At 43.0% G+C, this 24227-nt stretch overlaps 1 protein-coding gene across 3 annotated transcripts in view; it reads left to right on the forward strand.

Annotated features, from left to right (window-relative positions):
- Positions 1-24227, forward strand: part of CDK6 (cyclin dependent kinase 6) — a 214192-nt gene that overhangs the window by 42320 nt on the left and 147645 nt on the right. For all 3 annotated transcript variants that reach the window (XM_006114476.5, XM_075922365.2, XM_075922366.2), the window contains exon 3: positions 14345-14480. In XM_006114476.5, the coding sequence (XP_006114538.2) occupies positions 14345-14480 (136 nt within the window). The remainder of the gene's footprint in view (positions 1-14344; positions 14481-24227) is intronic.

Raw genomic sequence — 24227 nt, forward strand, 5'->3', positions numbered from 1 at the left:
GTGCCAGACTAGGGGGAAGCCCCCCCACTATCCATGCCATTGTGGCTCCCCAGAACCACCTTTAGGGCTGGGCAGCACAACTCAGCCCCTACCCAGACTGCTCCCACCCAAGGAGAGCCCCCTCCAAGAGCGACTGGGGGGTGGGAACCATGGCCCATCCCCTCTCAGAGGAAATGCCCCCCCAGAGGAGAGGCTGGGAACCATGGCCTGGCCTTCCCAAGGAGTCCTACCCCCTCTGGACCGGCTGCTGTGCAGTGGGCCAGCTGCAGGCCAAGGGGGAGCAGCTGGAGGCCAGGGCTGTCCTAAGGAACCCTGCGGCTCCTTCCACCAGCTACAGGGGGGACAGGAAGAAGCTGAAGCCCTTTCCCTGACCCCCCCTCCCGGGCTGAAGGATGGGGAATGGCTGCTGGAGGCTGGGATTGACCTGTGGAGCCCTGTCCCTCTCTACTTCCCAACCAGTTGCAGGGTGGGGGAGCACTGGAGGCTCGGATTGGCCCACCAAGCACTGTCATTCCACCCCTGGAGAAGCTGGACAGTCCTGGCCCCCGGGGAGGAGTTGCAGATAAGGGAGCACAGCCCCACCCCCTGGGAGGAGTCGCTCTGGAGCAGCGCCACACTTTCCACCACAGGCAGTCCTGGTGAGTTCCCCCCAGGCTCTGAGCCTCTTGCCCTGCGTCCTGCACATTCCACCCCTGACCTGACTCCTGTATCCCCACCCTCGTCCTGAGGCCCTCCATCTCCCTTCCTCTGCTCTGAGCCCCCACTCTCTGCCCTGAGTTCCCCCCACACCAGTGCCATGTGCCCTCAGCTTCCCACCCTCCGCGCTCACTCTTGCACCCTCCACCCCCTGCTCTGAGTCTCCCAATCCTTCTCGTTCCCTGCCCTCACTCTTGCACCTCCATCCCCTTTTTATTCTAGCAAAAGACAGACAAATTGCAAGTACTGTCTACCAACAAGCTCTATCTAATGTTTGGAACACTGTCCTTTTATTAATACAAACTTTTTTCCCTTCATTTTTGAAAAATACAATCATTTAAATAAAGCACATACGTTTTCCTTCTATATTACAAACAAACCCAAAAGCCATTACTTCATTTAAAGACCCGAGTAATGCTGGATATATCTTCTAGTATTATATATGGGCTACGTCTACACTGGCCCCTTTTCCGGAAGGGGCATGTTAATTTCAGCTATCGTAGTAGGGAAATGCGCGGGGGATTTAAATATCCCCCGCGGCATTTAAATAAAAATGTCCGCTGCTTTTTTCCGGCTTTTAAAAAAGCCGGAAAAGAGCGTCTACACTGGCCCCAATCCTCCGGAAAAAGTGCCCTTTTCCGGAGGATCTTATTCCTACTTCAAAGAATAAGATCCTCCGGAAAAGGGCACTTTTTCCGGAGGATCGGGGCCAGTGTAGACGCTCTTTTCCGGCTTTTTTAAAAGCCGGAAAAAAGCGGCGGACATTTTTATTTAAATGCCGCGGGGGATATTTAAATCCCCCGCGCATTTCCCTACTACGACTCATGAAATTTACATGCCCCTTCCGGAAAAGGGGCCAGTGTAGACGAGCCCATGATGTTTCACAAATTACTAAGCATGATTATTTGATTTAAGCTAGGTTTATTGCCCATCCCTTGTAGGTGTTGCATTTTTTGTCTCACCTTTTTGACTAACTCATGAATATGTAATTATTATCAATTTTCAAAAATCAGGAGTAACTGACGATTTAAACTGCTCAGACTTCATTAAGATCTGGTTTTATCTCTCTTCATAATTTTTGAACAGATGGGAGATAAGCAGCTGTAGATATTGCAGATTTTCGCTGAAGCCTGAATATAAAATGTAAAGTAAAGTTCGCAGTTTGTAACACAACTGCTTGATTGTGCATCATAAATGAATAAAACCTGAAATGTATTTTGTCCTTCATCATGCTAGGCATAACTGGGATTCAAGGATAATCTCTGAGGGTATGTCTACACTACAACGTTAATTCGAACTAAGCTAATTCGAACTAACGGATCCAGACTAAAAAACTAGTTCGAATTAGCATTTTGCTAATTCGAACTAGCATGTCCAGACAGAGTGGACCCTGAACCGGGGTTAAGGATGGCCGGAAGCAGTGCCGGCAGGGCATCAGAGGAGGACTTAGAGCGTGGAGATGCTGTCTCAGGCTAGCCGAGGGCTGTGCTTAAAGGGTCCCGACCCCCACCCCGGACAGACAGTTCTCAGGGGTGCCCCGCTTGCAAAGCAGTCCTGTCTTGGAGTGCCCAGACTACCCACACTGGGCACATCACACCACTCAGCCATCAGACCGGCTGCACTTGCCGCAGGCTGCCATCTGGGGAGAGGGGGCAATTGGGGGGCTGCAGGAGAGGTTCCACCCCCAGAAGCCTGCAGAGCCAGCCCAGTCCTCCCCATCGGGGGCTCGTACCCCATTCCTCCCTCACCTCCTTCCACTTACACTTCTCTAGCCCCTCTTCTTGATGTACAAAATAAAGATAACGTGTCTTCCAAAATGGAATCTGTCTTTATTGAACAAAACTGGGGGAGACTGGGAAAAGGAGGTGGGAGAGGGGAAGAGAGATGGTGGGAGAGGGGAGGGCAACTACAATGATGAGGGGTTGGGAACAGGTCCCATATGAAGAGAGGCTAAAGAGACTGGGACTTTTCAGCTTAGAAAAGAGGAGACTGAGGGGGGACAGGATAGAGGTCTCTAAAAGCATGAGTGGGGTGGAGAGGGTGCATACAGAAAAATTCTTCATTAGTTCCCATAAAGAAGGACTAGAGGACGCCAAAGGAAAGGAATGGGTAGCAGGCTTCAATCTAGTAACAGAAAGTTGTTCTTCAGAAAGCAAAGAGTCAACCTGTGGAACTCCTTGCTGCAGGAGGCTGTGAAGGCTACAACTAGAACAGAGTTTAAAGGGAAGTGAGATCAAGTCATGGAGGCTGGGTCCAGGGAGTAGTATTAGCCAGGGGGTAGGAGTGGTGTCCCTGCCCAAGGTTTGTGGAAGGCTGGAGAGGGATGGCACGAGACAAATGGCTTGGTCACTGTCTTCGGTCCATCCCCTCCAGGGTCCCTAGAGTTGGCCGCTGTCGGCAGACAGGCTACTGGGCTAGATGGACCTTTGGTCTGACCCAGGACGGCCATTGTAAGCTCTGGGCCCAGGGTCAAAGTGTAGGATCTTATTCCTACTTCAAAGTAGGAATAAGATCCTCCAGAAAAGGGCGCTTTTTCCGGAGGATCGGGGCCAGTGTAGACGCTCTTTTCCGGCTTTTCTAAAAGCCGGAAAAAAGCGGCGGACATTTTTATTTAAATGCCGCGGGGGATATTTAAATCCCCCGCGGATTTCCCTATTGCGATCGCTGAAATTAACATGCCCCTTCCGGAAAAGGGGCCAGTGTAGACGTAGCCACCCTGAGTTCCTTTCATTTGAATTACGCAAAATCAGTCTTCAGACATAAAGTTGTATTTATATTTCAAGAAACTCAAAAGATGGAAAGCATGTAAAAAGGAATGTAACTCTCCCTGAGGAAAATACTGTCTTAAAAATTGAAAACATTTCATAAGAAGCACATATATTTCCAGTGAATCAGAGCATCTTTACTTTATGTGCTGAATGTGGGCCTCATGAATGCTCTCAGCACTGTTATTGCATAACAGTGAAACAGCATTTATTTGCTCTGATGAGAGTCTCCTCAGAGCCTTGGAGAGAGGTCAGACATCCATGCTGAGATTACTGGATCTGTCTGTGACTTTCCAACTGATGGTTTTGTTATACTACTGACTATGGGATCTAGCAGGGGTGAATGGAATCACTTCAAAGAGACTCTGCTTGTTTCTTTCAGGGTATGTCTACACTACAAAGTTAGTTCGAACTAACTTAGTTCGAATTAGTTAATTCGAACTAAGCTAGTTCGAACTAACGCGTCTAGAACTAAAAACTAGTTCGAACTAGCGTTTTGCTAGTTCGAACTAGCAAGTCCACATTGAGTGGACTCTGAACAGGGCTTAAGGATGGCCGGAAGCAGTGCCGGCAGGGCATAAAAGGAGGACTTAGAGCATGGAGATGCTGTCTCAGGCTAGCCGAGGGCTGCGCTTAAAGGGTCCCGACCCCCACCCCGGACACACAGTTCTAAGGGGTGCCCCGCTTGCAAAGAAGTTCTGGCTTGGAGTGCCCTGAGTGCCCACACTGGGCACATCACGCCACTCGGCCATCAGCCCAGCTGCACTTGCCGCTGGCTGCCATCTGGGGAGAGGGAGTAATTGGGGGGCTGCAGGAGAGCTTCCACCCCCAGAAGCCCGCAGAGCCAGCCCAGTCCTCCCCATCGGGGGCTCATACCCCATTCCTCCCTCACCTCCTTCCACTTACCCTTCCTTAGCCCCCCTTCTTATTGATGTACAAAATAAAGATAACGTTTCTTCCAACATTGACTCTGTCTTTATTGAAAAAAAACTGGGGGAGACTGGGAAAAGGAGGTGGGAGAGGGGAAGAGAAAGGCTGGGAGAGGGGAGGGCAACTAACATGATCAGGGGTTGGGAACAGGTCCCAGATGAAGAGAGGCTACAGAGACTGGGACTGTTCAGCTTAGAAAAGAGGAGACGGAGGGGGGACAGGATAGAGGTCTCTAAAAGCAGGGGTTGGGTGGAGAGGGTGCATTCAGAAAAGTTCTTCCTGAGTTCCCATCAAGAAGGACTAGAGGACACCAAAGGAAAGGAATGGGTAGCAGGCTTCAAACTAGTAAGAGAAAGTTGTTCTTGACAAAGCAAATAGTTAACCTGTGGAACTCCTTGCTGCAGGAGGCTGTGAAGGCTACAACTAGAACAGAGTTTAAAGGGAAGTGAGATAAAGTGATGGAGGTTGGGTCCATGGAGTCCTATTAGCCAGAGGGTAGGAGTGGTGTCCCTGGCCTCTGTTTGTGGAAGGCTGGAGAGGGATGGCACGAGACAAATGGCTTGGTCACTGTCTTCAGTCCATCCCCTCCAGGGTCCCTAGGGTTGGCCGCTGTTGGCAGACAGGCTACTGGGCTAGATGGACCTTTGGTCTGACCCAGTACGGCCATTGTAAGCTCAGGGCTCAGTGTCGGGGGTCTCAGTGGACCCCCTTGATTTTCATGCACACCTGGTCCTGGGTGGCCAGGCTGGCAGCTCTCCTGCCCTAGACAGCCACTTTCCTGTGCCTAGTGCGGAGATCGTGGACGAGGTCCACGATGTCCGCACTAGCCCAGGAAGGTGCCCGCCTCTTGCGGTCCAGGGCAAGCTCCCGGGAGCCGCCAGCCTGGTCCCGGCAAGAGGGGGTGGGCTGGGGGGCATCGGGTGGGTGGCTCTGTGCCGTGCCAGATGCAGGGTCTGCTAGCTGGGTGCTGGCAGGCTTGCACCTGGCACGGGCACCGTAGCCAGCCCGTGCCCCTTTAAGGGGTCCGGGGCCGGGAGGGGGGCATAGAGTTTCCCTGGTGTTGGCCAGAGTGGCCACCAGGGAAACCTGGGGAGGGCTAGCCTCCCACTAGTTCGAACTAAAGGGCTACACAGCCCTTAGTTCGAACTAGCTAGTTCGAACTAGGCGTTAGTCCTCGTAAAATGAGGTTTTCCTAGTTCGAACTAAGCGCTCCGCTAGTTCGATTCAAATTCGAACTAGCGGAGCGCTAGTGTAGCACCTATTAAAGTTAGTTCGAACTAACGTCCGTTAGTTCGAACTAACTTTGTAGTGTAGACATACCCTCCGAGAGTTTCTGGTGTATGAGGCATGGCAACCTCACAAGAGTTAATGTGTGTCTGTTGATGTGTATCTGAAGCCACTTTTGGAGACTGTGAGGTGCTATGAGCTACAATACCCACCTTCATGTATTGCCTTCCCTCAGACCTTGATGGTGTTCTTGCTAACTTAGTGTATGACTGGGAGTGGGTGCTTAATACAAAACATTTGGCTTAAAATCATCAACGTTGATAACTGCCTGGCAAAGAAATCTTGTATTCTAAGGAACTAATAAGCGCTATTATCACTCCCTAAGTTGACAAGCTAGCCTATTATGAAAATTGTTTGCAATTTTGAGATCCAACAAGAATTAGCTCTTCTATTGGGCCCTTAGAAACAATCCTCAGTGAAGGTGAACAAACAGCAGCCGATCTAGAAAGAACAGAATTGTGCAGTAAACAAGACAGAGGTGAAGAGTCCATCTTGTCAAACACTTTTTCTTTAAAGTTAAACTCAAACAGCTGAACCTTTTAGAGAACTCGTTGGCATAGTGGATTAATGCACTAGCCTTTTCATCTCTTGGGCACAAATCTTGGCTTATGTTGCCAGTGAAAATTAGTTTGGTGGTTTCTTCTTAGTTCCTACCAGACATTTGTCTACAACACAAAACCACCATGCAATTTGGCACCATAGGCAGTCTTTGCTCAAGAGAGGCCCAGAACAGGGGTGTTGCAGGTCAGGACTGAAGGCAGAGTTTTGTGTTGAAAGCTTGCCTCGTCTGCCCACTGTATCGGACTTTAGCCAGTGCTATTTACTTCACTTTCAAGAGCACTAATTTCTCTGTCTCTCATACATACACACTTTTAAAGAACAAAAAACATCGTTTTGTAAAAAGTAAGCATTTTAAAGAATTTTTCCAAATAAAAAAAGGAGGAACACTGAAAAAAAATTATAGCATAAACCTCAGCTTGCAGATCAGTGATCACCTTATTATCTTAATAGTCTCCTCTGCTTCTTAACTCTCATTATTAAGCGATCTGTAAGAAAGAACATTGGCCAAGTCCTCTTGAAATGCAGCTATAGGAACAGGAGATTCTACTGCCCCACGCCCATGCAGTGGCTCCTGCATAGCAGTTGTTTCTGATCTCAATACAACTGCTAATAAATGAGCGTCTTCAGGGTTGATAACTTGCTCCTTCATGTACATGAAACTGCATGACATTTGGACCTACCACATGTAAGTCAATATCTGATGGTGTGTTATTCTATTCTTTTGTGATCCAAACCTGGAAGAGCTACATGACTCTTATGACTGAGTGGTAAGAAAGGAGATCATTCCTACCTCTTTCTTCTCCTAAATGCAAGTTTTAAGGTGGAGCAGAAGAGTCAAGGGTAAAATTTCCAAAAGCAACTAAGTCCTATTTTCAAACATGACTTAGGTGCTTACTTCCAGTTGATTTGCAATGAAACTTGGGGTCTTAAGGCCCAAATTTTAAAAGTATTTAGGCACTTTTATGTGCAACACAGCAATGCCCATGTCTCATTTTCTAAAGGGATTTGGACATTTATGCAGTAAACTGCCATTGATAGTCATTTCGGATGTAAGCTTAAGTGTTCGTATTGAAGATGAGATGTAGTCTCCTAAATCAATGAGGCATTTCAATGCTGAGTGCGCAAACACCTAAATACTTTTAAAAGTCTGGGCCAAAGTGCCTAAGTTACTTTTGAAAATGGAACATAGCATAGCATTCTAAGGTCACTCGGGTTCCTTTAAAAATGTATAACAAAGATGAGATGTGGGAGACTGTGCATCTGGTAGCTTCCCTTCTTTTGTTTATGTAGTCTCCCCATCACTGGTTCCTATATCTAGTTCCTTTGGCCAAGGATACTGAACTTTCTGATGCAGAAACAGATTCAAAGCTATGGAGGAGATGGTTAGCATTTACTAAGGGAAGTGAACATCAAACACTGAGCCATAGCAACATGTAGGTGGGAATGGAAAAAAGGACTCATGTGAGAAAGTACGGTACTTCTGCTTCCTTACTTGCTCTGTGGGACATGGCTTTTGCACTGCACGCTGCTATAATTCTCCTGTCCAGCTGTATAATACTCTTCTTCACTCGTAAGGTCTTTTACAACCATAAGCTTGTTATATCTAATTCCAAAAGGAGATTGATGTCTGTTAGCAGAGTCATATTATAGTTAAAAAAAAGAAAGAGAGAAAACATGACATATTAAAATGTAGCTTTTATTCACAGAGGTGTACAGAAATTTGGTTATTTAAAAATATGTTAAAATACTTGTTTGGCATGAAGGGGTTCATTAAGAGTAAGCTTTTGTAAACAAATTATATACCATATTACAGAAGAAGAGAAGATCTAAGGCAAGGATACTCTATTTTGGAAGCCCCAGGGGCCACAATGATACAGCACATGCCGAGGACCACAACTTGTGTGGTTGCATATATTTGCAAATAGCTTCTTTCACACTGACAGGCAAGAATACAAAGATTAAGGCAAGACTACACAACACGCAGGCCCCATTTCAATCAGTTCTGTTGATATTAATAAAGTGCAGTATTTACCTTATTTCCACCCATATGACAGTACTTTTAATGAGCAACGACAGTCCAGGAATTTAACTACTAAAATGCATATCAACAGAAGACCATTATATTGACTACTTTTTTGTTTTGGCTCCCACCTGCATGCCCCGTGTAAACCCAAACTGCACCGCGGACCACAAACAAATGGGCTGTAGGCCGCATGTGGCCCACAGGCTGTGTGTTGAGTAGCCCTGATCTAAGGCTTCTGCTGATAGTTGGGATCAACGAGTGCTTGTCATTTTTTGGTCTCAGTTAAATACGAGGTGTTAGACTCCAAGAAGTAGCTTGAGTTAAATATAGTGAAATCATAAGTTATTTGTAGAGTTGCCAGGTATCCGGTTTTGAACCGGACAGTCTAGTATTTGAGCTTTCTGACTGGGAAACAAATTGAGAAAATACTGGACATAGCAATTGCTATGTCCGGTATTTTCTAATTAAGTTTTTATTATTATCATGAGTATCAGGACGTAGTTGCGTACTGCCTGGCTGGTAGACATGCTCAGACTGCGTGAGCGTGTCTACCAACCAGGCAGTACGCAACTACGCAGTAAAGAGGAGGGGGGTGAGGCCGGGGCCTAGGCGGGATGGAATCCCCAGGACTGGACTTGCCCATGCGCCCCACTGGGACCGTGCTCAGGATGGGCAGCACTCCAGGATCTGCATGCGCCCGGGCTAACCCCGCTCCCCAGCAGCCGGTTCCCCCCCTTACTTCCTCCCGGCCAGCCCTGCTCCCCCCATCCTCTCCCAGCCAGCCCTGCTTCCCGCCAGCCAGTTCCCTTTCTCTCTCCCTCTCCCCCCCGATATCCCCCAACCAGCCCCGCTGCCCTCTGACCCCCTCCCGGCCGGTCCCCACCCCCGACCCTCCCCAATCTGAGATCAAGTGTTTCTGGTATTTTTTTTAAACCATCTGGTAACCCTAGTTATTTGGGCTTCCTCGCACATTTGTCAATAAACCTCAATCATGGTACTCTTGGTATTCCAGTCTTGTAGTGGTCCTGTGTGAACAATATCAACCAAATTGTGTGAGGGGTTTTTGCTATGTGGACAAAGCTTTAGAAGCTGGGTTGAGGACACCACCAAACTCTTTCCATTTGTGACTTAGTCCAGATTTAGGAAGTCTCCAAAATGCATTCTGTTAACAGATCAGTCCTTACCTCCCCTCCTTCTTCTGAAGTGTTTCTCACACTTATGCATTTTTACCATGTATAAGCTAAGAATGAAGTGTTCCTGTAGCTATTTTTCCAAATAATGAGAATAATACCATAACATTAAATTGTATACTCTTTGGAGCAGGAACCTTTCTTATTGTTCTGTTTGTACAATGTGTAGTAGTGCAATGAGTGAGGCTCCTAAGCATTACTGCAAAATGTATCATATAAATAGTCCCTCAGATGCTTTTGCCACAATATGCTGTTCTTTCATCTTCCTTTCAGCTATGTTTTAGGTAGTGTGCCACTTTTGCTTCCATATATGCCTGACAGGAGAGCTTATTGTGTTTAAGGATTGTAACGACTTCAGAGGCAAGTTAACTCATCCATGCTCCAGTTTCATGCTGGTGATTCTGACCAAAATATCTACTGAAATATCATCACCAGTAGTTCTCAGTGCTTGTGAGATATTGGTTACACTTTCACAAAATAGTGGCCCCCACCAGAGGTTATACAGGCAAAAGAGAGTCCAGCAACAGAAACCATATTTGCACCAGTCAGAGCAGAAGCAGCAGTTGACATGACAAAACAGGTCTTCCCCTTTTTAAGCTCATATGTATGGGCTGCAGAATAAAGATGAATTAAGATTACACTTTCAAAGTTGGATCTTGTGGTAAAATGATAGGGAGATGTGAGAGTTTCCCTTCACCATATGGTGTATGTAATCTGTGATAAAGAGACTGCAAAACATTCTCTACTTTTCTGTTCTCAGAACAAATTACCTCTGGGAAAAAAAGACAAATATGTTGCTGTGTAGTGATACAGAAAATATCCACATAATAAAGACATTGAACGTAGAACTGTATGTGTGTTCATAGAGTTGGCTCTTTTGAAAAGCAAGTCCAGTATTTCAAAGTGTTCTGATTCAGATCTGCACATCAGTGCTTCAACCGTTTCCAGCCAACTTCTTGTTAAATACTTGCAGGACTTCCTGTGGCGGATCTTAGATTTAGGCACTGCAAATAATGTAAAGGTTTCTTTTATAAGTCCAATAGAAGGGCAAGGCTGGTGTTTACAAAGTATTCAGTATGGAAATCCTGTATTAATTTATCTGGATATACTCCACTGAGGTCTATAGACACAATGTAACCTTTTAAATAAAAGGTGGCTGCATGCTGCAGCCCTTGCCAGAGTTGCAGTAAAATCAGGAAAAAATAAGCAGGAAATGGCTAGAAGGAATTACAGTAGATGGCAGAGTTAATCCTAACCATAGAAGGCAACTGTTATGGAATAACATAAGGATGCTTTTCTCAAAGTGAATATAAAAGGCTATAATGTGTAAATGAGGTTATCCCATCAATAGGGGCGCTATCAAGCAAGAGGGTGTACCTCAGGCTAGCGATCTCCTTTCAGGAGCAATTAACATAGACAATATCAGATGTTATTTTTATAGCATGAAAGAATTAAGCTCTGCTTAAAATTATCTATTTAGGGAGCTTTTTAGTTTGCAGAGGTAACTATACCCTGTTTAGTAATAGATATGTAGCCTTGTTAGTCTGGTCTAGCTGAAACAAAAAACAGGACTATGTTTACTACCTTCAGACAAGGGGCGGAGGTGTAGGATTTTAGGCGTTTTTAATTAACTGTAAAGCACTTTGAGATTCTCAGTTGAAAGATAGCATAGAAGTGCAAGATATTAGCATTGTTATTACTCTGTACAGTGATTAATAGCCACACAGGGTTGTCCCTCATCTTAAACTTGTCAGAGTACCTATTAATTTGATCCTGGTACTGTAAATGTATGTTAAGTACAATTTGTAAAAATTAAACAGTGTTGGTATTTAATTTCCCTCTAAAGGAAGCTTATATAGTAATATACATTGCTTCTACATGGGACACAGTGAAATCCTGTTTAAAAACAAACTGAATTACAACCCTTCAGTGGTTGGAAGGGCAGTTTTGCCAATGTATTAAATACCTGGCAAAAAAAAGGTGTTTTAATTTTTTTAAGTAAATGTAAGCAAACGCAAAGGAATCATACTGTTGGAAATATTTTCCAGTGTTTATATTCAGATGTTCAGACCTGTCTGGCTCCTCTCTGTTTGCATGTGTTGGGGTTATAGGCAGTCCAGCTACATTCCACATTGATTCATATAAATATATTGCAGATTATTAACTTCCAGCCAAATACCAGGGAATTTGCTTTTCAGAATGTTTAGTGACTTTTCACAAAGCTTATTTACTATACAGAGGTATGCATCTTCTCTATATTGCCCCATTAAGGGAATTATAACAAGAATAATATTTGTTCAGGGCTTTTGCTATTATAGCCAATATTAGCCTCATAAATATGCATTCTCATGTTCAACCGATAAAAGTTTATTCATATAATTAATTAAATAAAAATAAAAATTTCATATGGAGAGGCAGAACCTCTCTCTGTTAAAATTGCACCAAACTTCTATCCTATAACCTATATAACTTTGTCTCAGAAAATTACTGAGAGTCTAAAAACTGCCATATTTGCAATGAAAACAAAATAGAATATTCCCTTAAAGAAAATTAATCAAAAGGATGTTTAAATAGTAGGTAATCTAAAAATCACTCTGATTTAAAATACTAACTTTTCTCTATTTCTTTGTTTTCTTCTAGCGTAGAACTACTTTTTACTTGTCCTTTGAATTTACCAGACAGTTCAAGCTCCTTGGAAACTCATGTGCTAGCCGTGTTTAATGTACATAGTTGTTATTTAGCAAAGCTATTAAGATTTTTGTTGTGGGTCTTTTGGTGCACAATTCTGATCTGGTGGATCTCAAAATAATTGTTTTGCCATCGTCTATCATTAAAACAGAATTGTGCATAAGGGGCAATATCCTTAGCTAGTATGAACAGTTGCTGTTCTGTTGACTTTAGCAGAGCTACGTTGATTTATACAAGCTAAGGATTTGACCCTATATATTTGTAAGAGAATATCTTCCTTCTGTAGATTAATTAGCTTAGAAAGCACACAATGATATTTCTGTAATGAACTCCTAATACAGTAAAACTCCAATAGTCCGGCATCCAATAGTCCGGCACTCCTGATAGTCCGGCATCAAAATGGCAAGAGCCTAGTGAGTGAGCTTCAGAAAAAAATGAGTCACAAGGTAACAGCGGCAGCAGCTGAACTGAGCAAAAGGGTAAAAAAGGCTTAAAAAAACTAAAATATTACAGTATACTGTATACAGTATGTAAAATAAAAAGGGTTAAGAACACTTTATATACAGTATATAATGTATTCAGTATCAGGTTGAAACATTTCTGTATATAAAACCAGTTTATAGTACCTCCTGATAGTCCGGCATATCTGATAATCCGGCATCACCTAGGTCCCATACGTTCCGGATTATCGGAAGTCTACTATAGTAATCATCCTTGCATTCCAGTGGTGGACGCGGGGTTTATGAGAGCTGTAGAACCAAGAGCTAATATCAGCTCTTCATATGTAAGTTTGGTTGTGAATAATCTCAGCAGTCCCATTATAAAGCTGATTTTGATCCACCTTCCAACTCATAAAGAACCCTTTTGCTCATTTTTAGGTTTAAGTCTTATTGCCAAGTAGAAGATTTTCTGAACATTTTGCTTAAATGAAATAGGAACGTCATGAAACCAAAAAAGAGGAGAAATTGTTACAAAATCTCTGATGTTGGTCTTTGATTTCCCCAAGAAAATCCTAATACACTACAAAATATTAAACAGATTTTTATGCTGACTCGTGCAATAGGCAGTTTTCAAGCACAATAATCATTTAAGAAATTGGCAGTATTTGAAAATGAGACGTGATCTTTTGTCATTAAAGCTGTTAGAGGGATATATATCGGGCATCATAGAGAGAATTTTCAGTGCTTATCTCTGAATTTCCCAGGACTAATTTTCAAAAGTGAAAGGAAATGAAACTCTAGGTTGTGATAAAATTATTCCTCATCAAAATGTGCCTTTGGCCAAAGACATCCATTTTCAAAATGAAATAGATAAGAAGCCAAGTTTAAAGTTACTAACCATAGACTGTATAGGTAATATTTATTAAAGCTGGGGCCAGACCTCTATGTGGTAAACCAGTAAGAGCATCCAAGAGAGAACACTGCCTCTCTTCAAATCTTTGCATTTAAGCCTACTGTAAATGGAGATAATAAAATAATAATAATAAATATTTTGAGATCTACAGATGAAAATAGGGTGAGAAAGCAGACGAATGTACATAAAAGAATACAGAAATGTTTCAAAATGAGAAAGGGGGAGTATCTTAGTAGCTGTATTTTGTATATAAAAGTTTTTTATAAACTCCATTTCCTGACTTTCTTTCCTGTTTTCAACAACAATCAGTGCAAAAATATTGTTTCAGTAGGCCAGTAGAGAAGGAGAATGTGATTCTAAACTGAGAGATAAATCATGTAATGGTGTTTGCTGGAGAGATGTGGGAAGAAATTAACAGGTGCATAAAAGCAGTCAGCATCTTTTTTTCTCAAAAAAAGTCAGAGCTTACTTATGTTCTCTTGAAGAAGAATGAAAAGGGAGCAAATGTGGGAGGAGGGAGAGAACATGTATGCACAATCAAATCATTTTCTGTATTCGGTTAATTGTAAATGTACCTTGATAAGAACTGATCATCTCCTCACCTAACTACTACTCTATGATCATGCTATGAGGTCATAATACTTGTGATTTCAGAATCAAACATGAAATTTGAATGTGATGTTACAAGTAGTTGATTAAATTATAAAGAGCTCAAAAGATAGTCATGGTTTGCGAAGTTCTTTCTTCACTCTCATGTTTTATTACAAATGAAAGCATACACGTGTGAGCTGCAAGGTTCTACTTCACTGGTTTTTATCAACTTATCTCTCCTTTACTTTTCTTCCTTTCAGGTTATTTGATGTATGCACAGTGTCACGAACAGATAGAGAGACCAAACTAACACTAGTGTTTGAACATGTTGATCAAGACTTGACCACTTACCTGGATAAAGTTCCGGAGCCTGGAGTGCCTACAGAAACTATAAAGGTACTAAAGAAGGATTTTTTTCTCTTAATAATTTTAGGAAATATTAATGTGTAAACACAAAGGGCTTAATCATAAGGATCTTACTCAGGCAAGCTATCTTTTGCTTCACTGGGAATTTGCATGAGTGAGGGCTGAGTAAAAGCTGAATAATCGCCTTACTAGAGCTTGAGTTCTAGTCCACTGAACTGTGGGCCAGTAACTGATTAATATTTGTGCTTGTTTTCCTTTGGTTTAAATTTTATGCCCCACCCACCCCTGCCAGTTCTCCCCCCACACCTTTCATTCTTCTGTTTCCCATTAATCCTCCCAGATCTGCATTTGCCATTGGAAGTTATCAAATACCTTCACTTACAGTAACATATCCCATCAGTCTTCCGCTATGGCAGATTATTCCTTAACTGTCCACTTCAGGGTTATTTTAACTGTTCTCTAAAGCATCCGTTAATGAGCATCAGAGACAGAACACTGGACTAGATGAATTGCAGTTGCGTGGTCTGTTATAACAAGGCCTACACTCTCCTATCATTTTTTTCTGGTTTTTTACCTTTATTTTTATTCTTTTTCACCTGTTTGTCTTTCCCGCCCACACATAATAGAAAGCTACATCTAGTGCTCAAGACAGAGGGCTTTCATTGATGGCTCTGTGTTCCAGAGACTCTTGTGTTCTTGCAGCTGAGCTCAGTGTCACTGGACAAAGCTTAGGTTGGCATATTGCTACCCTATACATGTGAATCACTCCAATGGCCAGCTGCACTTCAAACCACTGAAGGAGCAGGAATGGATGGTGAGTGACCTTCAAGGAGCTGCCTACTGCTTTATTCATGGCAGCCTGTTTGTGGTGAGAGGAATGGTCAGAGTGGCTCCAGTGTCATGTAATTTTCCCTTCCTGAGGGCCCTTTGTAGAAAGGCCTCTCGTCAAGTTAGGTAATACTGATTTAAATGTATTTACCACATAGCTTTTTTTCCCTCTGACTGGAGGGGCCATAGTAAAACTCCATATCAAGGACTATAGTTTGAATCTGATCAAAATATTCAAAAAGATTAATAGAAGCAAAGGGATTGATGTTACATTTTCCAAATGCATGGTTATGCCTGATAAGTGTTTTGCTTTCTTCTGCGATAAGAAACCACATTTGCTTCCAAGGAAAGTTAATCTTGCTTCTGTACTAGTGATTTTTGGAGGTGTATCATGTTGTCTTAACCTGGCAGGACTCCTAGGGAAATAAAGCGGCAGGGGATGAATTGGGGAAGTGGAGGAAAAGAAGAGAAAATCGCTTATATATATATATATATATATATATATATATATATATATATATATATATATATATATATATGCGATATATATATACAGAGAGAGAGAGAGAGAGAGAGAGAGAGAGAGAGAGTTAACATTGGCAGCCTAAGTGACTTTTCGGAGCTTGGGTCTGAAATCATACACTTCAGATAGAGATCATTTTACTTATCAAAGCTACAGAAAGTGTAACTTCAGGCAGTTCCAGAAGTTTTATTTTTGTAAGCAATCTTCTTGCATAAATATGTTAAATTAAAAAAAAATGAAAACAGCTGGATTCAGTCTCACCAGAGGATTGAAAGGTAGCTCACATATTATAATGATATCTTGTTCTAATGCTTTTAGGGTTCTACCCTTGGCTGAGATTTTCAAGGCTGTTGAAAGAATTTGTTCATTTAAGCCTCATTAAAATGTAATTAATTAATTAGTATTAATAGCAATTGAATACCTCAACACCCCTACTTGGCTTTAAAAACCTCACTGTTTAAAATAATATTTCATTTAATCATATAGTAATAATATTTAGTTGCATGTATATTAATTCGTACAATTGTTCAAGGCAAATGGAAAGAAACAATATTGACCAATAAAATTGTGTGCCATTTTTCCAAAACCCTGGTTCTAGAACCACATCTGTAAACATGAAATTCTGCTTAGGAATTAAGTTCTTGTGCGGGCAATTACTGGTGTTGTTTGTGGACCAATGTATGGTTCTGCACATTGTTTATGATTGCATCTCAGGTGATGGATCATGATTAGAGCTCCATGTTTGTCACAGAGGTAGCAGAAGTCACAGATTTCATGACTTCCTGTGATCTCTGTGAGTTCTGCAGCAGCCCATGTGGCTGACCCCAGGTCTGTCTAAGCAGCTAGTCCCGGGGATAGCTGTTCAGGTGACCCTAGGGACTACCAAACTAGCTACTGCTTGAGCAGCTCTGCCACTGGAGTGACCCCAGCCCCCAGGGTTCCCTCCCACCCACTCAGCTGCTGCTGTCATGGCTCTCCCTTCCAGTAGTGTATCTCCTCCAAGATTCAATCAGGTCTCATGGATAGGTTGCAGACTATGATTTTGTGTTACTTGCCCATGACCTGTCCATGATTTTAACTAAAAATACCCATGGTTAAATAATAGCCTTAATTATGATAAGCTGGTGCTATAAATAAAGCATATGAAGGAGAAAAGTCCAGCCATTTTAAAATGAGCAGGCTAAGAAGTACTCACCAGAGCTGCCAGGGTCCCTTTCAAATCAGGCGTTTCAGTTGAAAACCAGATGCCTAGTAACCCTGTTCACATGTTCTGGTCCTACTGTGCATAGCCTATAAAAACAATATCATTAGAAGATGGTTAGATGTCATTTCAGTTCTTGAGCTAATGTAAATCAGTAGAGCTCCACTGGCTTCATTAAAGAACTGCCAATTTATGCTAACAGGCTCTTAGCACAAATATCTTTTCCCCCAATTTGACTTTTTACACAAGTCAAATTATTAAATTATTAAAATCAGATGCTGCTTTGTACTTCATTCATTTTATACCAGAGTCAATTTAGAATATCCTCCTCACAACCACCAGTGTAATGTACAAATAGCCGGTACTGTTGGATCATCTGCTCTAGGTCTGTGTGTGGTCAGCATTGTATAAGAACATAAGAATGGCATAGGGACCATTTGAGCTGACCAAAGCAGTGGACACCTTGAGAGCTGAGTTTTGCTCTCTCCCTTATACTACAGTAAATTCCATAGTTGTTAGTAGAATTATAGTTTATTAGTTCCAGAATTTCTTTGAGAATTTCTTTGAACTTCACTTAAATATTTTGTTGTGGGTTTTATATTTACTGTGTCTTATGAAGTTTGGATATTTGTTACTAACTGTATAAAAGATAAGTAAAGCTACTGACGATGGGTTTTTTTTAAATGAGAAACATTTTAGGTATAAGGGACAGTAATGTTTTAAGGAAGGTGCCCTGGTCTCTAACAGATAATGTAGATGTAGTTTTATGATTCAGAAATACCTATTTTTTTAAGAATCTAGGCCTACAAGTCTAAAACCAATTTATTTTCACAATAGCATAGGCAATTAGGAGCCTATATCTCACTGAATGCTTGCTAAATGCCTGTCACTTTTTGAAAATGATCCCAGGACATCATGCCACAAATTCACTCTATCCCTGAAAACAAATACAATAATTGCTCCTTTCTGCGAGCAATAATTGTGACTTTCACTCTGTGTTAGTAGCAAATAATATATCACTTCTTAGTAAACTGAAATAAAGGTATAGCTTCTCAGAAAACAAGCCATTTTCTAAGTTGTGCTGTGAGTCATTAGCCATCTGCCACAGAATACGCATGTATTCTGATCATGTTTGAGATGTGGAGCAGATGTCGTACAATCACGTGATACTTGAAAACAAGGTGAGAAATTCCAGGAATAAATATACCACCATGATGATGAAATGGCTGTAAAAAGAAGAAAATAATCTTCAGTGTGGCCTGTATGTAACCACATTGTTAAAAGAGGCTCCTTAAAATGTGTAACTGCATAAATGAGCCCATTCAAATGTGCATGTTGTGTGACATAAATAAATGCTTGATTAGTTGAATTTCTAAAATTGTCCTCCTAATATTCTATAGTAAGGAAAAAAATGAAACCTTGGTACATAATAGGGCAACATAAAATGATTTATTATTTTATAGGACTACTTTACATTGAAAAGTTTATTCTTTTAAAATAAGGGCTGTTATGCCTCCTACAATGGTAAGTAGGCTGGATAGATGGAGAGAAAAGAAGCATGAGACACAAATTGCAGATTCTAGATACATTGTTAATAATATGCATTCTGAGTAGTGCATACAGGAGAGGTTCCCCTTAATGCTGGTATAGCTAACTCTTCCCCATAGTGTAGCAGTTCCTACAAACATGGAGGCAAAACCATGTCTACCTCTGTCACACCCAGACAGCTCCTCTGGAGCCGCTGATGCTGTCCATAGTGTGAGGTCTGCAGTCCACAGCTTGCCCTCCTTACACTGATGGCCAAATTTTAGCTATGCTGGGAAAAAATGACTCTCTCTACAGTGCCCAACACTGTTGTAACTAAGGGCTGCTCTTACCTCTCAGTTAAGGCATTTGTACTATTAGCACCACAATTTGGACCTAATTTTTTTCTCTGAGCCCTGCTATTAATTTTTAAGTACCATGGAGGAGACATACTATGAACCTTAATTATTTCCAAATTCAAATACACAGAAAATGGGGGAGAGGGGGAAATCTCTTATTTCATGTAGTGCCCTATTCCAGGCCTGCCCAGAACTCTAATCACTTCCAAACTAAGGAGCACATATAAATGTGCAGCACTCCAATAATTTTAAATCGGTTTCCATTATAGTGTGATGTAAAGTCATCCAAGTGCTTCACATTTTTAATGAGTTTTCCAGTTTGTAAAGGAGTCAAGAAACTTTCCAATATAGTGAATGAAGGCAACCCACCTGTATTAATAATTTGAGCTTCTAAATATAATGAATTAGTAAATGTTGTATAAAGATGTCTACGAAATAATCACAAAATAAAGATCTAAGTTAGCAGTTCTTTCACGCTCAAAGCTCCCACTGACTCTAGGAGAGAGCAACAAGTGTTTAAGGACTTGACACATCATCTTTTGTAGTCAGAGCGAGGATTTCTGTTGATTTTTAAGAGCACTATATTGGAGACCATAACTCATCTTTCTTCAGCGAAATGATGGGAATAAAGAAATTGAATAGATTCTCAATTACAGTCAAAGGCTAACAGCCTTTGGAAACTTCACCAGCTTCCTTCATTGATCCTGCTTTCTGGTGCATAATTACATAGCATTGTGAATATTTGAAATAAAATTAAAGTAAAAACAACCTACCAAAACAAGACACTTCATTGCACTTACCTCTCCCCATGGGGAGAGAATGAGAGAACAAACGATATGTGACACTTTGTGATATTGTCTTGGGTTTGATTTTCCATTTTTGGTGGTGAGGAAAGGCTGCTGAGAAGGTGGTTTGATGGTCAGGGTTTTGTTTGTCTGACTGTCTTTTTAACATATGTCATGACGTGAGCACTTAGCACCTTGAATATACAGTTATTTGTATAGCTTACAAATAAAAAGAATAAAATAAATACATATATTATTTTGGCTATATTATTAATTATACATTTTACCTTGGTTAAAGTCCTCATAGACTTAAAACTTTTCAGGACTCCTTAATAGTGAAGGATTAGTAGTATTCATCACTCTATCACTCTTTCTGCTAGAACTGAATTATAATTTAGGCACAGTAAAAGTGTAGTACTGCAAACTCAGGACAACAGATCCAGGACTGCATTAAATGAATGTAAATTCAGGATACCATCATTGATTTCAGTGAAGTTATTTCAGATTCATACTAATGTATATAAGAGCAGAAATTGGCCCATTAATTTAACTTGCATGTTTATTTTTGGTGCATTAGGAGAATATAGTTTAATTTCTGTTACCTCAGTGGAGCTGGAAACTATAAATATGATTCAGGAAAGCTTCTAGCTCTTAATGTTCTGAATGCCACTGAGAGATAGGTAAACACTACAGTGATTTAATAGAGATTACTTGTGAAACTGGGATTTTTGTTGCTGGTACCTCACTCTACTAATAGTTGCTGCAAGCACTTCAATGATTCAGTTTGAGAGGGAAAGAGAATGCCCATAATTTATCAGCATTCTAAATTTTTTTTACAAGCATAGGCATGCACACGGGGTGTGCCAGGTGTGCCCAGGCACACCCTAATGTCTCGGGCCAGCTTGCGGCTGCTGGAGGAGGAGAGGGATTTGTGACGGGGCGCTGCAGACCCTCACTTTAAATTCCACGCAGCCATCAACAGGGCACTGTGGGGCAGAGAGCGCATGAGCAGCGTGCTCAAACGCCGCACAAGAGGTGAGAGGGGAGACACCCGGGCGTGGTGTGATGTCATGGCCCGGGACTTCAAACTGTGCAGCCCAGCTCCAGAAGGAGCTTGGGCCTGACTACAAATGCTGGCCAGTCCGAGCCAATTTTGCGCCCGGCAGCACCGCCCTTTGTGCACCCAGGGGCACCCCCGCCCGGCCCAGCAGCACCGTGCGGCCCCCCTGGCCCGGCAGCATCGCGCAGCCCTGCTGAGGCACCCCAGGCATGCCCCTACCCGGCCCAGCAGCACCGCGCAACCCCCCCGCCCCGAGGCGCCCTGGGGACGCCCCTGCCTGACCCGACAGCACCGTGCAGCCCCCTCTGAGGTGCCCCAGAGGCGCCCTGCCCAGCCTGGCAGCACCACGCGGCGCCCCGGGGATGCCCGGTTAGGGCCTGGCTGGCCTATAGCTTGGGCCAGCTCTGACTCCAGCCCCAGGAACTGGAAGGCAGAAGCCAAAGGTAAGGGAAGGAAGGAAAGGGGAGGGGAGGCGAAGGGGGAAAAATAAGAGGAAGGGGTGGGAGAGGAAGGGGCTTGTGCTGAGGGGAGGGGGGCAGGTCAGGAGAAGAAAGGGGAAAGCACTAAGGGACAGGGTAGAGGAGAGGCAAATGCCAGAGGGCCAAGTGGAGACAATGAGGAAAAGGGCAGGAGAGGAGGTGTCAGTGGGAGGAGGGACAAGGTGATGCTGGGAGAGGAGAGAGTAAGGGCATTGGTGGTTAGAGGGGGGAGGGGGAGGTGCTGGGAGGCTTGAAAGGAGGAATGAGCATGAGAAAGGTGGAGATGAAGCAAGGCGTCTGTGAGGGCATACGGGCATGAGGGGAATGGGGGCAGAGGGTGGTGAGGGGTGGGCATCAGGGAAAAAGAGGACAAAGGGGGCAAGGGCAGTGAAAGAAGGGGGAGGCACCAGGAGGGTGCAGGGGTAAGGGAAGGTGCAGGTGCCAGGGGATTCTGGGGTGAAGCAGAAGGGCAGACACCTTCAGGGGAGGGACCAGCACCAGAGAAGAGAGGCAGGGCAGGTGTGTAGAGGGAGGTGTTAGGAGAGGGGATGAGGAGGGGTAGCTCACATGATCAGAGTGGGGCTACTGGAGGAGTAGATACAGGGGGAGTGAAGGGCTGGTGCAGGGGAGCAGGTCGCAGGTGGTCTGAGGGCAGTGAAAAGGGCAGGAGTCAAGACAGCAGAGGAGAGTGAGGGGTACGGGGGCAGAAGGCACCAGGGGAGCTGATAGGACAAGGGGAGGAGGCATGGCAGCAGAGGGAAAAGGTAGAGGTTTTTGAGATATTTATTAATAACTTGGGTGCCACAGTGGCACATGAAAACAAGCCACATGAACTCAGTACTGATGCACAACACAAAATTCATTCTGCTCATGGGAGGAAACTCTTAGAGGGAACACTTCCCCCAGCCTCTCTGCCTCCTCCACCTCTGAGTTAATGTCACACACATTGGAGTAATGCAACTGCAGGATAGTTGCATGAGGGGAGTTTGGGGGGAGGGCAAACTAATCCCTATTGGTAGGAGGATGGTTGGAAAAGTCGTTGGGGGGGGGAGGTCACATGACACCTTTTACTTCTGGTCATGTGTCTATCTTGCCAGGAGAGTATTACCTACAGAGGTGTGGCCAATGGGGGTCAGGAGGCGTGGTTAACAGGGTCAGGGGTGTGGCTAATGGGGGTCAAATTATATTTTTAAAAAATTCTTTGGGTGCACACCCTAATGAAATGTCCTGCACATGCCTATGCTTACAAGCTATTTATCTCATTGGTAAATTAAATCAGATTATGATAGACCCTTACATGGGTATGCAGTGAGGTGGTCATGCAAAGAACCATCTAACCCTGTCCCCCTTTAGTTTTTGTGTAGGGATGTGTGGAGTCTATTCACAGATGAAGTCCCTGCAGATGAGGGAGATCAAGAACTTCTCCCACGCACCCCCCAAAGGCATACATTATCCCAAAGGGAGTCTGATGGAGGGAGGAGGAGGCAGGCTGGCACATTGTGAGGAAGGAGCAATCTACTAAGAATTCCTCATAAACATGTTTATTCTCAGATGCTGCATAGTTCTGAGAGTTAAGTCAAGTCAAATAACAGAAATAGTGCTCCAGTCAGAACTACCCAAAACTGATGCAGCTTGAATTCTGAATATCAAATACTCACCAGCAAAAGATGATGAAAACAGCCAGAAATGACAACTTTGGTTTCCTGGTTGCTCCTGGGGGGAATCAGAGAGAGTATATATATATAAAGTGTAAGACAGAGAAATGTCATTGAGGGTAACAATTAGATCCCACAGGGTGTATGACACTGGCTGGAACTGGGAGCAAGGATCTGGAATGAAGTCTGTCCTTCCTCTTCCACATGCCATTCTGAGTTTGAGGCCTTGAGAAGGGTGTGGAGTTGTTGGTAACACTGGTTTCCTGCCAGGATTGTGGGGTGTTTCACCATTTCTCTGCTGATTCCAGAGTCCCGCCCACTGGCTAAAATTCAGCTGCATTTTCTCTTTCTCGACATCCAAATAACTTCGTCCGGCTGCTCCACCCCTCCATCTCCAAACAGGGACTCTAGCTCCTCTTCCTCATACAGTAAAACACTTCCTGTTTGTGGGTTTTGTTTTGTTTTTTTGTTATTTTACACAAAACCCAAACATGACTCTACAGGCCATTCTGGACGTATGGAATATACTGTTATAGAAGCAGGTTCTGCACTGATTTTCCAGGATCCAGCTGTGGTGCTACTTTTTTTTACAAGACCTAGAAATAATTGTAAGTAAATTAGATCACCTGGAAGATGCTAAATTAGAATTACGTCCATGCTTAGGTACAGTATTACCAATTCTTCACTATAGACAAAAGCACTAAATAGAAGAGCTTCCATCCTAAGAAGAGAACTGGGAGATTTGGGCAGGTGTTAGTGGTTTGACGCCTCAGAATAGCCAACAGTCTCTTAGGGAACACTAAGAAAAGACACTATTGTGCATGCATGCTTCCCTCGGACATAAGATACCACAAAAGCATCATATACCCAAAGCAGAACTTCTACTCAGCTCTCTCCCTCCACCACCATTTCACATATTTACAGAACTTCTTCCTTTATTTATCACCATGGTCTATAATCAACATACGGTTCATGTTACTAGTGTCTCAGGTTTCAAAGTGAAATAAATTGAGCTTTCTTCCACTTTGAGAATATCCCCTTTTTAAGAAGTCCAAACAAAGACGCACATTATTAGTAAGTTAGTAAGCAGCTGCCAGAAAACAGAAAATTAGGAATGGAGTCATGAGTGAAATAATGGAGATACTGTTTGGCGCTTAACTATTTGTGTGACAAGAAAACACTTCTGTAGAAAAGTGGCTGCTTATTCTGTAACTTTGGTAAAGGATATCTGGTTTTGTAATATTTAACACTTAGTACTTCAGACATAGTGAGTCAAACCTTTTTGTGGTGTAACCCTATTGGCCTGCTTAAGTTACACTGGGGTGAATATGGCCCTATACTATTAGCATTACCTAGTAAGCAG

This window comes from Pelodiscus sinensis, chromosome 2 (assembly GCF_052426305.1).
Source record: "Pelodiscus sinensis isolate ZL-2025 chromosome 2, ASM5242630v1, whole genome shotgun sequence".
Lineage (NCBI taxonomy): Eukaryota > Metazoa > Chordata > Testudines > Trionychidae > Pelodiscus > Pelodiscus sinensis.